The sequence below is a fragment of the Mauremys reevesii genome, linkage group 1 (genome assembly GCF_016161935.1).
Source record: "Mauremys reevesii isolate NIE-2019 linkage group 1, ASM1616193v1, whole genome shotgun sequence".
Classification (NCBI taxonomy): Eukaryota; Metazoa; Chordata; order Testudines; family Geoemydidae; genus Mauremys; species Mauremys reevesii.
In genome coordinates, this window is record NC_052623.1 from 141,961,994 (window position 1) to 141,976,952 (window position 14,959).

General features: G+C 49.9%; 1 protein-coding gene across 7 annotated transcripts in view; it reads left to right on the forward strand.

Moving 5' to 3' along the window:
- CDKL5 (cyclin dependent kinase like 5) overlaps positions 1 to 14,959 on the forward strand; it is a 200,817-nt gene that overhangs the window by 127,977 nt on the left and 57,881 nt on the right. For all 7 annotated transcript variants that reach the window (XM_039484233.1, XM_039484282.1, XM_039484275.1 and 4 more), the window contains 4 exons: positions 14 to 59; positions 2,133 to 2,269; positions 5,579 to 5,699; positions 7,865 to 7,924. In XM_039484233.1, coding sequence (XP_039340167.1) covers positions 14 to 59; positions 2,133 to 2,269; positions 5,579 to 5,699; positions 7,865 to 7,924 — 364 coding nt within the window. The remainder of the gene's footprint in view (positions 1 to 13; positions 60 to 2,132; positions 2,270 to 5,578; positions 5,700 to 7,864; positions 7,925 to 14,959) is intronic.

Below are 14,959 nucleotides of genomic sequence, written 5' to 3' on the forward strand. Positions count from 1 at the left end.
TTTTGTTTTATAGGAGACACATGAAATTGTGGCCATCAAGAAATTCAAAGACAGTGAAGGTAATTGCTTCCTCTGTGACCATTTGTGTAAATAAACATGTTGCGGATATTTGATTAAAATACAAGACCTCACATATGAGAGATGACTTAAAAATGACAACCTCAGTGATGATGTGTTAGCTGTACTAGTGTCCTGTGCTTTGATACATTAGCTCCTGTGTGAAGGCTAGACTGTGCCCTTAAACTAGGTAGCCACACAAAGGAATAAGCTCCACCTCTCTATCCCCACCTTCCTCTCCTGTGCAGCCATATTAGCTTTTCCTGGATTATGGCACCAGGCAGAGTGGCAAGAGTAGGGACTGGGGTGCGTACAGGATAAGGAAATGAACAGAGCAAAGACTCCACCCACTACTGTCCATGCACTGACCGTCAGAGTTGGTCAGGCATAAGCAGGGGAATAAGTCAAGTGTGACTTTCTTCCCCACTGTAGATCAAAGGGGTAGCAGTTGAGGAATTTTTACCCAAAGAGGCATAATTCCTTCCTGGGATGTTGCAGCTATGTCTGACCACTTATGCTGTGTTGGTCTAATGGCTCATTATAGCCTTCATTATAAAGCTCAAAAATGCCACCCATTAGATTTTGGTAAATATTTTATCTGTGCTGTTTGCCATGGGATGTGGCCAATGAAGATGCAATTGGTTTTCACGGATGTATCAGGGAAGTTAAATTTACCTCTGTGTCACTTCATCCAGTGCAAACTCTGACCAACACCAAGATGCCTGGATAATGTATTCAGCAAGTCTTTTAGCTTTGTCATTTCCAAGTCCTGTTTTTATACCCGAAGCAGAAAATACTGGCTGAAATGAATTGTGATGATCCCTATCAAACAAATCATCACAATATTTTGGAATAGTTTTTCAGAACTGGAGCTGGCCATTGAAGAGAGAAAACAGTCTCTGGCTCTTCATAGGATGCTTTATTCTGCCCAGATTTCAGGAACTACGTTGAGTAGCTTATAGAACATATGATTGTCTGTCTGTAAATGTCACAAATCAACATAAATTTCACCGTACATATAAATCAATAAAAAACAAAAAAGCTTTAAACCAAACATCAATATAATCCACTGAAATTATTCTGAAAAAAACAGAATGTTGTCAAGTCTAACAGTATGGAAAACAATGGCTGGCTGACTGGCTTGCTATATTTATTTTTTTAGTTAACATTTATACTGCATTATTGCCCAGAGGACAGCCAGGTCAGAGCCCCATTGTGCTAACTTATAATAAATGACAGTCCCTGTCTTAAAGAGCTTAAAATCTAAAATAAGTCATCTAAGATTGAAATCCTAGACTCTGTAGAACAACAGGTTCAAATCTTTACTACATCAACTTTAGCCCTTCTGAGATGAATGAATTGAGTGTCTGTATCACTGAACACTATATTGAAAGTATTTTGTGTGAAACCTTTAGAACAGAAATTCTGTGTGTTCTGCTCTGTTTTCCTCTCCATGGCTGGTAGAGATCTATGGTACTTTTCAGAGTGGTATGGGTTTGTCCTTATGGTCATTTTTGGCCAGTGATTTTTCTCCCCACTGTTTGCAGTGTGCTATGCACTGAGTTCCCACTTCATTGATGCTGTCCACTGTGTACACATAATTGGTAACGCATGCTAAGATTCTTCAGGATGAATAGCATGTAAATGCAAACAATTATCAGATAACCAAAAAATTGAAGAGTGGTGGGGTGAGGGATATCAAGTTTGCACATGATTGTACAATATTTTCCCTCTTCTGATGCAGAGCCAGCCAAGCAGCAGAGGGAGCCCAAGTTAAATCATAAATCTTAGTCAGTGGTATCAGAGAGAGAGAAGTGTGCAGTGATTATTCTTTGAATGTTTAAAACTAGAGTGCTTGAAGTTCATTATGACAGTTGTATATGGGGACTGGCAGATTATAGTTATATTTAGTACCCAAATCACTTAAATAGCTTACAGTTTTTAGATTGCTTTTTACTGTGAGTGTCCACTGAGTTTTGTACATTAGTGTACAGATTGTTAACCTTGATTACTAAGGTTATTGTTGCTCTCTGCAAAGTTTTGTTTTACCACACTTACCATTGTTTATCTTCTAGAAAATGAAGAAGTCAAAGAAACCACTTTACGAGAGCTTAAAATGCTTCGCACTTTGAAACAGGAAAACATAGTAGAGCTGAAAGAGGCTTTCAGACGAAGAGGAAAATTATACTTAGTGTTTGAATATGTGGAAAAAGTGAGTTGATCTTTTACATCTCTTTCAGGGCAAAATATCAAGTAATTTATGAACAATAAATACAAGGATTTGAACTCTAAAAATGAAGGTATTTTAATCTAGGAATGGGAAACCAAGAAATTAAATAAAATCTAAACAGAATGTACATATCTTGTCCCTTCTGCTAAAAAAAAAAAATTACCCAAATGACGTAAGTAATAATATTTACATAGTACAGTGAAGCAGAGACACAAAATCAAACAAGCATTATTAGACTGGAATATGTGTCATTTGAGAAAAGGTTGTTTGTTTTTTTGACCAAAGGTCCATAAACCAGTTTAACTTGAAGGTTGATTGTCAAGTGTTTACCTCAAGATTCCTTCTATAGTATGTTTTCCAAAACACGAGGAACATAGATTCCTTGTCCTCGTGTATCTGTTGTTTCTTTCTCTCTCTTTTCTTGTTATTTAAAAATAGGGTGGCTCTTATTTTTTTTTTTCACATAGAAATCTAATCTTTGGAAGAAAGTTTGAAATATTTGAAACCAACTAAATTGTAGGATCCCACAAAATCTCCTTATGACTGACTTTCTTAAATTCCTTCCATCCCTGACCGCATCAGAACCCATTCCACTATTTTTTTTACCTCTATACTAGCACTCCTTACACCTCGATCTGCTTCTCATGAGAGCGCGCCCAGGACAGACTAGTTCTCTGCTATTTCTGTAAGCCCTCTAGGGCAAGAGTAGGCTGTAGCTCTGTATTCTAGACTCTGGTTTCTGTCTCTTTTCATTTGGAAGAAAAAAAAACTTATTTTTCCTGGAACCTTCATCTGCCCTTACTCTCTTTTCTAAAATCATAATTTTATGTCCGTCTGGTGCTGTGTTATCCTCAGTTTAATCCCCCTATATATAGTCCTTCCTGCCCTTAGTATTTGTTGCTAACAAGGTGTGCAGTGCTTGCTGTATGAGTATTCATGAGACTCCTAACCACTACCCGCTTCCCTTACCTGAGATTATAAAATGATCATGTAATGTGATCTGAAACATCTAGGGTGAGGTGACACTAAGTCTATATTGCATATTCTGGTTCTTTTGTCCATAAATTTTGTGATGCACTACCTGGCAATCAGTTAATTCCTACTGCATTAGTTCCTCTGTAGCCTTAATGTCTGTATTCTAACGTTCCTGTTTTAATTAACCTGTGGTCACTATGATCAGTGCAGTCTTCTGTAAGTTAACCGTGTGTGTGTATAAAAATATGGATATGGAAAATGCTGTATATTTAGTTATATTTGTAGTTATTTACTTTATATAGTTTTTATTACTGCTGACAGTGCTAAAACTACTATACCAAAAGTACAGAAGACCAACATAAGGAAGATGAATATTTCAGCTGTGTATTTTAATAATCACATATTTTGAATTATTAATAAATATCAAGAGAATACAGTAGGTTTCACATGTTTCCATTATTCATTTCCTTCCTGTGTTAGGAAGGAAATGTATTTTTGTGACCCAACATTACTTTTTATTAACGTAAAATTATATAATCATGAGGGTAGCTGCTATGCATAATTTTTGCTTGGTATCATTGCTGTTGTAATTATCTCTATTTTCAATTACACTTAGCAGTTTATAAATTATTCTTGCTTTCATAATGTGTTAAATGAATTCCACAGACCCTTACAGATATTCTTCAGGGCCATGATAAATGTGTAGGCAATTCTTATATTTTAAGTGAGGCGGAGGGAGAAGAATGGAAGAAAATGTTGTACAGTTAGCCAATTTCTGCTGGTGGTTGAGCACATTTTGTCCTTTAAAGAGTATTATCTCTGCAATGCTAAAATCCAGATTACACTAATCCGAATTTAACTAGTCTTCTTTTTCCATCATCTCCTTAGCTGATGTTGTCAATAAGCATATAGGATTATGCTTCACCCACTTGATACTGCTATTCTTGTTCAGATTAGAACATTAAGGAATTTACTGTCCTATTTGTCCAGGTTTTTACAGTACCACCAGTGAACAGTACTGTTGTCTTAATAGACATATCTGTAATCATTTGTCCATATTGTAGATATAGATTTAACAAAACCCATACCCCATAGTCTTAAATTACTAAATCTATCAATAGATTGAAAAGCATTCAAATGCCTTTCGAGTACTACCATATTTTAAAAAAAATACTTTGATTTTAGTATATGCTTTGTAATTTGTATATGTATGTTAAGACAGCTTCCAAGAATAACCTCAAAATTAGATTGTAGATTAGGAGATAATGTGCACCAAAGGTGAAGTGAAATGCTTTTGTAAATGTTAAATTCCCAAATCGATAACTGTATACTTTGTGGAAAACAAAATATCCAAAAAAATTTTTTTTTCCGTTTTCCAGCACAGGGATCAGAATTTTGTTTCCCTTACAAGTACCATAAGCAGTGATTAACTACTGGTATATGTTCAAGTAATGGTATTTCAGGCTTTTGAGGCTGATGTTCTCACATCCCCCTTCCTAACTTAATGAAACTCTCTTCTGTACTCTAGAGAGCAGCTGCTGCCCACCACTCATTCAAATGGGATTTAGCATAGACTAATCTCTACTGTACATTTCTGCACACAAAGTTGATTGGGAGGTAGCAGGCCTTTTCCAACATAATTGAAATCTCAGGCCTTAGCTGCACAAGGGTTTTGTACCAATATAACTATTTTGGTTAGGGGGTCTGATTTTTTTTTCTACTTAAATAGTTAAATTGATACAACCATTTAGTGTTGACACAGTTATCAGTGTAAATGTGCTACAGCTTATTTTCCCTTCTCTCTGGGAATAGGTAGCTATACGGGTATAGTTAAAGCAGTGTAATTTTGTGTGTAGACAAGGTCTTAGTATGTGAAACTAGTACTGACTGAAAAGTTTAGGAAGCACTGGCATAAACTATTGCAGGATATTTAGTAAAATGCTTTACTTTTAGAGAAATGTTCATGTTGTCACACCATGCAGGGGAATTCTGTTCTGTTCTAAACAATTATTTGTAAATAAAATGAGCTCATACTGAATATTTTTAGCAGTTTAAATCTGTCTACTAATTATTTGGGGGTTTAAGCAGTTATATTTTAACAAGAGCTTTTTGGTTACCTTTACAGAAGATGGTATTCACTAGGTCTTTGTCTAGAATGAAAGCTGGCTATATATGGCTAGATTATGGCCCTTGGATATTAAACTGCCTGTTTGCAAAGCTAGGTTTACTGGCATAATTATAGTACTTTAGTATGTTAGAATCATATTATGGGTAAAGCTACTTTTAGCAATTAATATCTGTATTTTAAACATTTAGAATATGCTTGAATTGCTAGAAGAAATGCCAAATGGAGTTCCACCGGAAAAAGTAAAAAGCTATATCTACCAATTAATCAAAGCGATTCACTGGTGTCATAAGAATGACATTGTTCATAGAGGTAAGTGTGTATAGCTTTCCACATGGAAATGAACCCCTTGTAGTAATTTTCTTTTTATAGGAAAAGGCGCTACAGCTTGTAAAAAAAATTTCATAAATGTGTTTTGGATTTACTTTAAACAAAAAGTTTCCTTTAAAACAAACTATATTTAAGTGGGTATAGAAAAATTATTTCAATTTAGCTAAGCTCTGAAGTCACCTAAATGACTTCAGATACTACCTATGCAGACAGACTTATCTTCAAACAAGACTGCTAAAGTTTCTCCCTAGAAGCCACCAAAAGCATGGGATCCTAAGACTACTTTAAAATGATGTTCATGAATATAATAGGCTGCTGACTCTTGGGTATCATTAGAGACAAAATTGTACCATTTGCTTAGGCGCTGTAAGCCTGGGAGGCGGGAGAAGTGAAGCAGCCACAGCGTGCTCGGGGAGGAGGTGGGGCAGGGGTGAGCTGGGGCGGAGAGTTCCCCTGCGTGCCGCCCCCCCTCCCTTACTTGCTGCAGGCGGCCCTCTCCGCGTTCCCCTGCTCCAGCTCCCTAAATGCCGGCAGCGACCGGGGCGGCCAAAGATCCGGCCACAGCGGTCGTTGCCGAAGAAAATGCCGCCCCCCCAAATCCTAGTGCCCTAGGCGACCGCCTAGGTCGCCTAAATGGTTGCACCGGCCCTGGCTACCCCCTGATACATGACATACTGTAAGGTGTGACTTTATCTACTTTTATTATGTTCTTACTTTATAAAGCCTTGTTTTCCAGTGTGGTTCCACAAGGTGTTTTTTTTGTTTTTTGGTTTTCCTTAGTGGATGATTTCAATACGTAATGGAATACAAATAGAGAACAAAATGACTTACAAATGAAATTAAACAAAATACAGGGGAGAGAACTTTTCTCAAGTACATTGTAAAAATGTAACTACTCTATACAGGTTGCATGTACTCAATAGGTACTATACAAAATGTATCTGAGTAAACAATATGTTTATAGAATCATAGACTTTAAGGTCAGGAGGGACCATTATGATCATCTAGTCTGACCTCCTGTACAACGCAGGCCACAGAATCTTACCCACCCACTCCTGTATCAAACTTATGTCTGAGCCATTGAAGTCCTCAAATCATGGTTTAAAGACTTCAAGGTGCAGAGAATCTTCCAGCAAGTGACCCGTGCCCCACACTGCAGAGGTAGGCGAAACCCCCCCAGGGCCTCTGCTAATCTGCTCTGGAGGAAAATTCCTTCCCCACCCCAAATTTGACGATCAGCTAAACCCTGAGCATGTGGGCAAGACTCACCAGCCAGACACCCAGGAAAGAATTCTCTGTAAAAGCAGTAATGTATTTGTGCAAGTTTCTTCATGAGGTTGATGGATTTCCACTCCATACGGCTAAATGCAGTGCCTTGTATGGTGTCAAGTATCAGAGGGGTAGCCGTGTTAGTCTGGAGCTGTAAAAGTTCTCTCTAGTAACTCAGATCCCACCCCATCTAACATCCCATCACAGGCCATTGGACATATTTACTGCTAATAGTCAAAGACCAGCTTGGTCTACAACTCCTGCCTATGAAACTAGAGAGCAAAAATATTTCAAGAAGACAGACACAATGAGCCCCAGAAGGTAATTTTCAGTGTACAAATATTGAGTTTACATATCCTATATTTTGCTAATAAACTGGGTAATTAAATGACATTTCCACATGCACAAGTTGATTTTGTGCCTTTGCATAAGTGCAAGTGCAGATTTACTCTTCTCATGTTTCTTCTGAGAAATTTTTAAAAGAAACCACAATACAGAAGCTATGAGTTCTACTTGTTTAGAAAAGTGCAGGATTGTTTGAAAATTAGTTGTACAGATTACAAGTACTTTCTACTATGGTCTGTTTTTGTTATGGAGATATGCCTGTCTCCTAGAACTGGAAGGGACCCTGAAAGGTCATTGAGTCCAGCCCCCTGCCTTCACTAGCAGGACCAAGTACTGATTTTTGCCCCAGATCCTTAAGTGGCCCCCGCAAGGATTGAACTCACAACCCTGGGTTTAGCAGGCCAATGCTCAAACCAATGAGGTATCCCTCCCTCCTAACTGTAATTCTCTTACAATTAAATAAGTTGAAAATTAAAAATGGACGTTAGGAACTGTCTTTCTTTTTTTTTTTTCTCCTTATTCTGATATTTCAGATATCAAACCGGAAAATCTCTTAATAAGCCACTGTGATGTTCTGAAGCTGTGTGACTTTGGTAAGTTGCTTACTTTTTATTTTTTTGAAAGAAGCACTTTTTACCTTAAAAATTCCACATTGTTTATTTGTAAGTTCTCCAGCATGTGTATTTTGAGCACATTTTAGTGGTCAGTATTCATTATGTTCATATTTCTGGGTAGCACATTAATTTGTAAAGATCTCTAACCTTTGATTTGGACCTGTTAAGTATGTTTTTATATATACTCATTCTATAAATAAAATATGGTTCTACTGTAGGATTGCTCTGCTCCATTCCGTCCTCTCTGGCCGCTCCGGCTCCGCGCTGGAGTGGCGCCACAACCCGGGCGCCCGCACCCGCTCCGCGGCGCCTCCGCCGCAGCAGCCTCCTCAGTTGGCTCCTAGCCCCGCTTGTTGTCCGCAGTTTCAGTGTTTGGCCTTAATAGTAACCCTAGTCCAGAATTTTAGTGTTTCTCCTCATCTTTAGTTTAGTAGTTAGTTCAGTTGTTGTTTGTGTATATAGTATTTTGTTAGTGTTGTAGTGTTTATTAGTTTAGTAGTTACGGGAGCTCTTCTTCCGCCTTCGTGTTGGAGCGCCTGGTGGCCAGATGGTTTCTTTATCTGCGCGTGCTTGCGCCGTGCATGCTGCCTGCCTGCGCGCGACCAAAGCGGCTCTGCCTCGCTGCTAGCTCGGCGCCTCACCAGCGGCGCCAGAGAGCATCGGCCAGCTCCAGCTTCTTGAAGCCTGGAGACGAGAGGAGAGAGCGCCAGCGCCAGCGAGCTCTTCCCTCCCCTCCGGCGCCAACGGCGCCCGCCGAGCCCGCCGACCAGCAGCAGCAGCCCGCACACCAGCCCTGCACCGCCCGCCGCACCAAAGACCCGCGCCCGCAGCCGCGCACCGGACCGCGGCGCGCGGAAGCCGCCCGCCGCACGCGGGCGCGCAGCCGGCCAGCGGCCGGGAGCGACGCGAGGGCACCCGGCGGGACCGCTGACTCCGCACGCCTGCGCGGCCGAAACGGCCCCGCATCAGCCCCTCCGCCACCGATGAGGACATGAGAATCCGGCCTCCGCCGAGGAGGCGCGCGACCCGAGGATCGATGGACCTGACTGTGGCCCGGCGAGCACAGAAGACGCCAGGATCCCGGGCCCCGGTCTCCGGCCAGCGCACCCGGTCGTGCGGCCGCGGCGCGGGCGGCAAGCCAGCCGCCGGCGGCGCCTCTCGCCCGCCAGATCCGCCGTGTCTCCGCCGATCAGGGGCGGTCGTGCCTCCCTCTCCCTCCGCCCGCCGCCGCGCCGCGGCGCCGCGCGCCCGCCGCCCGGCACCGCGCCACCGCGCCGCCCGGCCTCGGCGTCAGCCCACCCGCACCGCGCGCCCGCCGCCGCCCCGGTCCCCCGGCGGCCCCGCGCAGGCTCGCCCGCGCCGGGTCCGCGGCCCGCCCGCCGCGAGCCGCACCCGGGACATCGGCTCGGCGCGCAGCCGCGTCGCGTCCAGGCCCGCCGTCCCGAGTCCGCCGCCGGCGCACCGAGCGCCGCCGCCCCCCCCCGCCCCCAGATCCGGCGCCACCTCCCGCCCCGACCCGCCACCGGCCGTCGCGCTCCCGCCGAGATCGGTCCGCTCGCCCGCGCACCCGGCGCGCCCGACCGCATCCCCACGCTCCGGCCCCACCCCACCGCACCGCCTTCTGCCACCGCCACGCGCGCACGCGCTCCCCATCTCGCGCCGCGGCTCCGGACGCCTGCCCCGGGCCCGGCACTGCCCCACACCCAGGGCCTCCTGTGGCCCTGCCGCTCCCCCCCACCCCGGGGATGTCACTGCCGGGGGGCGCCTGGGATCCCGGACCCGCCCATTGGATTCGGACCCCCACCCCACCCAGGCACGGAATGCGGCCATGCGGCGGCCCACCGGCCCGCCAGCAGCACCCGTGCCGCCTGCCGCACCGCCAGGCGAGCCTCGCCCGCCGGGGGCGAGCCTCGCTGCCGCCAAAGGGGGGAGGAGGCACCGCCAGGGAAATCGGGCCGGGCGGCACTCACGGGCCCTCGCCAGGGCCCGCCACTCCAGGGCCAGGGCCAGCAGTCCGCCCCGCGCCACAGGAGGGCATCAGGCCATTGCCCGGCGTGTGGAGAAGGCCCGTGCAACCCCAGTAGGAGTGGGGCAAGCGCAGGGAGACCAGTGGCCAGGTGGTGGAGTGTGGCCGCTCCTGGAGAGGCGGCAGCCGAGCAGCGCCAGTCGCTCTGTCCGCCCCGCCGGCGCCTGAAGAGCCGCGGGAAGGCCCACGTCCCCAATCGGCGGCGGGCGCCGCAGCGCGAGGACCCACCCTCCCAGAAGGAAGCGCCAATCCCGCCACCCACCTACTTGTACGCCCGGCCATTCCCGACTCGCTGGGGGTCCACCCCGCGGCCGCCCCCACCATGCACTGCAATGAGCCGCTCAGATGGCCGCTAGGGCGCGAGGAGGCCCGGCTTATCTGACCGATTGCACAGATGGCCACTCCCACGGCTCGGCGGGGCGCAGATGGCCCAGATACACAAGAATATCTTAATACACCTCAGATATCTTTTCAGCGCTCTCACCCTCAGGCATCAATCCTGGCTGCCTCCCGGAGGCGCCGCCTCAGAGCTGGGCTGGCCAGAGGGGAGACAGCGATCCTGAGGCAGGGCCAACGGGTCCAGTAGCGCCACAGGACCTCCTGCCTCCGCGTCAGGGTCCCACTTCCACCGGTCCACAGGCCCTCATCTCGCACCCCTCCACCTGAGGTCCAGTACACCCAGAGGCCACCGCCCGCAGGCCAGAGGCTATAGAGGCGCCTGCAATCTGGCGCCCGCCGCTTCGGGCCGCGCAGAGCCGCGCTCCGCACACGCAGGCCGCCGCGCCCAGGCCGGCCGCGAGGCGGCCTCTCCGCCAACGGCCCCGCCCGGCCCCGCCCAGGCCGGCGGGCGGAGCCCCGCGCGGAACTCGCGCAAGGCGCCGCCAGCCGCCGCCAAGCGCAGCTGGGACTCCCGCTCCCCAGACGGCCTTCCGCCGTCTCCGGCTTGCCCGCCTGGCACCATCCGCAGCTTTCCACGATCCCATCGCTTCTCCCCCTCCCTATTGCCCACCTCCTTCCGCCCCACTCCGCTCCACGTCCAGACTCAGGGACTCACATCCCCACCTCTGCACCCTCCACGCCCCCCCCAGGCTCCTCCCTCCAGGCCTCCCCTCCCACAGCTCTCCCCCTCCTCATCCTCCTCTCCAGGCCTCAGATATTCATGTGGCAGGCAGGCCTCAGAGTCTCCTCCTCCCAGGTGACCTCTGTCAGGCCTCCTCCAGATATCTCCTCAAGGGAAAGGGGACCTGATCCTTCTCCTTATCAAGCTTTCGGATCTCCATCTTGATGCACATCCTTTCTCCACCCCCTTGATCCGGATTCCTCCCTGATATCCCCGGGGGGGATTTTTACCCCTGACATTGAAGCGATGCCCTCCACATGACCTGGATTACCCCCCATGGCGCTGGCCTGGCGCTTTCTCGGCCTCACCCCCCCCCAGGTGTTCACTATGCCCCGCGGTCGCCGGCAGACCTCCGAGGCGCCGACGCCAACGCTGTGGCGTGTCGGCTGGCTGCTCTCTGTCTTCGACGAATCCCTGGCCCCCGCTCTGTGCGCCTGTGCGATCAGGCGGGCCTCCAGCGTCTGGAGCCTCACTCGCCAATGCCGTCCTCCACTGCACCTCTTTCGTCTCGTCTCGTCTGATCCACTGCCTGCGCCTCGGCCACAGTCCGCTTCCTCCTCGGCACCAGGGACTCCGGCTCTTCCCCTGCCCCCCGCGCGCCGGCTCCTCCTCTCGCCTGCCTCAGCGAGATGGCCGCTTCATTCGCACTTCCACGCACCTTTCGGTCCCTCGGCCCGCACACTGCCCGCTCTGCTGGCACGTGCCTTTTGTGACCCCGCTCTCCGCTGTGCGCACTGTGGCAGATGTGAGGTGGTGGTCGTGCCCACCACCGACTCCGCACCCCGCACCCGTCGGGGACTCCACCCTCTGGTCCCCGGGCTCTCACAGACCCTCTCGCCTGTGCGCACCCTCCTGCTGCCAGACGCCGGGGCCGGTCGCCGGGGGCTCACCGCCCGCGCGTGGGGACCAGGGGGGGGGGCCTGGCCAGGACTGCACCTGGCAGTCAACTGGGGGCCCAGACTCCTCATCCATCTGGCTCAGGCCCAGAGCTTGCACCGGGACTGCTGCGTTCTGACTGCACACCCACCGGAACAGACCGCGCCGTAGCGGTGTAACAGGGACGGGTGGAGGCGCCCCTCTCTATCTGGCCAGGCAGGGCCCATCCTCGGAACACCTGTGCAAGGGCACTGATCTCAGCGTTCTGCTGCGGACCTGCGTGGTGTCTGCTTTTTCTTGGCCCTGCATTCTCTCAGGGCTGGCTTTCCTTCCGCAGTGGCCGGTCCCTTCGCCGGTCCTGGTCCCTTCGCCCCTCACTTCCCACAAGTACCACCACAACCCTTTCCCCTCCTCCCCCTTTCCCCCTCCTGGTGCCACCAGTCCCTTTTGGACACAGGGCGCGGTTCGTTCTCCACCTCAGCCTCCCGGACTCCATCTCCGTCACTCTGCCGCCCTCATGTCCTGGGCGGGTCCTCGCCTCGCCGCTGCCTGCGCCCGCCACCGAGCTCCCGCCGCCCTGGATGCTCGAGCGCTGGCAGCTCCGCGGAGCCTCTCAGGGATCCTCGCCCAGGACCACCACCTCCTCGGCCCGGCTACATCTCATCCCCCCGGATCCCTCATCCCGTTCCGGGATCTCTCCCTACCCCATCTCTGGCAGGCTAGGTCACCGTGGCTGACAGTCACCTGAGGACCTGAACCGTTCCGAGCTGGTGACCTGCCGCGTTGAAGCAGCGGTGAGAGCTTGAAAGCAGGCGACCGCCCCAGCAACCGAGAAGCACCCCCGCACTACCTTGCGCAGGCCTACCGCAGGCTGTCTGGACCGCGCCTGGCACCCCTCGATCCATCTCCTACCTCCCCCTCCCCCGTCCAGCGACTACCTCTGGCCCCTGACCCTGGAGGTCTGCCGATCTGCGGCGCTCCCCCCTCGCGTACACTCCCTGGCCCGCCCCGCCTCGCCGTTTTCCGCCGCTACTGCGCGCCCTCCCCCCGGTTGCGCGCCCGCTCCAAAGTGTGGACCGCCTCTCCTACGCCGCCGCCGCCGCGGGCCTGCAGCATCCGCGCCCGCCTCCCTCTCCCAGGCCCGCCCGCCCCTCGCCCCATCTCACCTGCTCCCTCGTCCATCTCACCTGGGCATATCCACGCCCCGCCAGGCAATATCGCCCTGACGGTAGACGGCGCCTCCAAGTGCCAAAGGCCCCCCATATACCGCCCCAGCTCCCATCCGCCTTCCTCCAAAGGTCAAGGCCTCCTTTCATCTTAAGGTCTTCTTTCTTCATCTCTTCGTCTTTCGCAAGCCTCGCTCTCTCCACTCCTCGCAGCAGCTCATCCCCTCGGCCTTTACCTCCACACACGTCCGTCGTCCTCCCCCCTTCCTCCCCAGCTCTTGGCGCCTTTCGGAGCGCATGAAGCTGCTCGCCTGTTTCATCTTTCGCATGTTTGACATCTGCTCTTCATCATCACGCAGCATGCGACTTCCCGTGCCAACCCCCGCATGCCAACGCACGCCCGCCGCGCCCCGCTCACGCCCGCTCCAGCCGCCTTCCCAGCCGCGTCCCCATCCCCGCCCTGGCATCCGGCATCTCATCCAGCCTGTCCAGCCTCCACCCTCCTGGTCCAGCAGTCTAGCAGCAGCGCACAGCACTGCACAGCAGAGACAGCGCTCTGCTCTCGGCCTGCGCACGCCCACCGCCTCCCCCCACGCCTCACCCACCCAGGTGGAATGGGATGGATGGGAATGGGGAGGAGAAGAAAAAGAAGAAGAAAGACAAGAAGAAAAGACTCACCACTGGTGTTGTTACTTCTGTGTTCTTCCATCCATTCCAAACCCGCTCCTTCCCCACTCCATCCCGGAATAGGAAGAAGGAGGAACTGAAAGGAGCGACGGGGGGGGCTGGGGTATATATGCCGCCGCCCGCCACGGCCACGCCAGGCGCCAGCGGTTGCGCCGTTGCTAGTAAAAAAAAAAGAGAGCGTGCACGCGCGCGCGCGCTACACTATGGAATGGGGATAGGAGCAAACACACTCAAGAACACCAGTTACTACAGGTGAGTAACCGTCTTTTCCCAAAGATAGGTTAACATATTCCTATAATATTCATTTTCTTTTCAACTATTGGCAGAGATTTTCTTATGTGCCGTTCAGAGGATTAATCAAGTATGAGGCATGCTTAACTGTGTGGACCTATTTGGCCCACACATCAGTAATTTTTCATTACTCTTTGTTGTATCATAAATAATTTAGTATGTTGAATAAGTATTGGTTTACTGTGTATATAAATGTTTTTTGTGGATAGCCTGACCTATATGAAATAGTACACCATATTACAAGATTCTACATATGTCTTTAGGCTTGAAAGAAGAAAAAGTATGATATTGTATTATTTGAGAAACCATATGCAAATTAAAGACTGCACTGTAATACATGTGCCAGGAGACAGACTTATGGTCATGTGCAACTTTAAGTATGGCATTTCCTGACTTGTGAGTGCTTAACTATGCCTCTTTAGGCTCTAATTCTGCAAAACCTTAAGCACTTGAGCAACTTTACACACATGAGTAGTCCCTATTGAGCCCCAGTCAAGATCAGGGCCCCGTTTTGCTGGGTGCCTTATTAACACAGAGTAGAACACTGTTATGTCCATAACAAGTTTACAATTTTGTTAACCCAGTCAAACGAAAACCAATTTTACAGGAGTACTCAAGGGCATTTGTTGGTGAGGGCTATTTCCAGGCCAGTTGCCAATAAAACCTCTTTAATTTTGGCCAAGAGGAGGAGCTGTTCAGAAAACAAAACTGCAAAAAAAAACACAAACCATTTTTGCTTAAACATGCTTTCACAGGCAACAAGTCTCTTTTAAAAGGGAGATGGGTCCTAGCCTTATTTATGAAACACAGCTCGCCTCCCTAGGTTGAGAAAATGAATGTCATGTGAC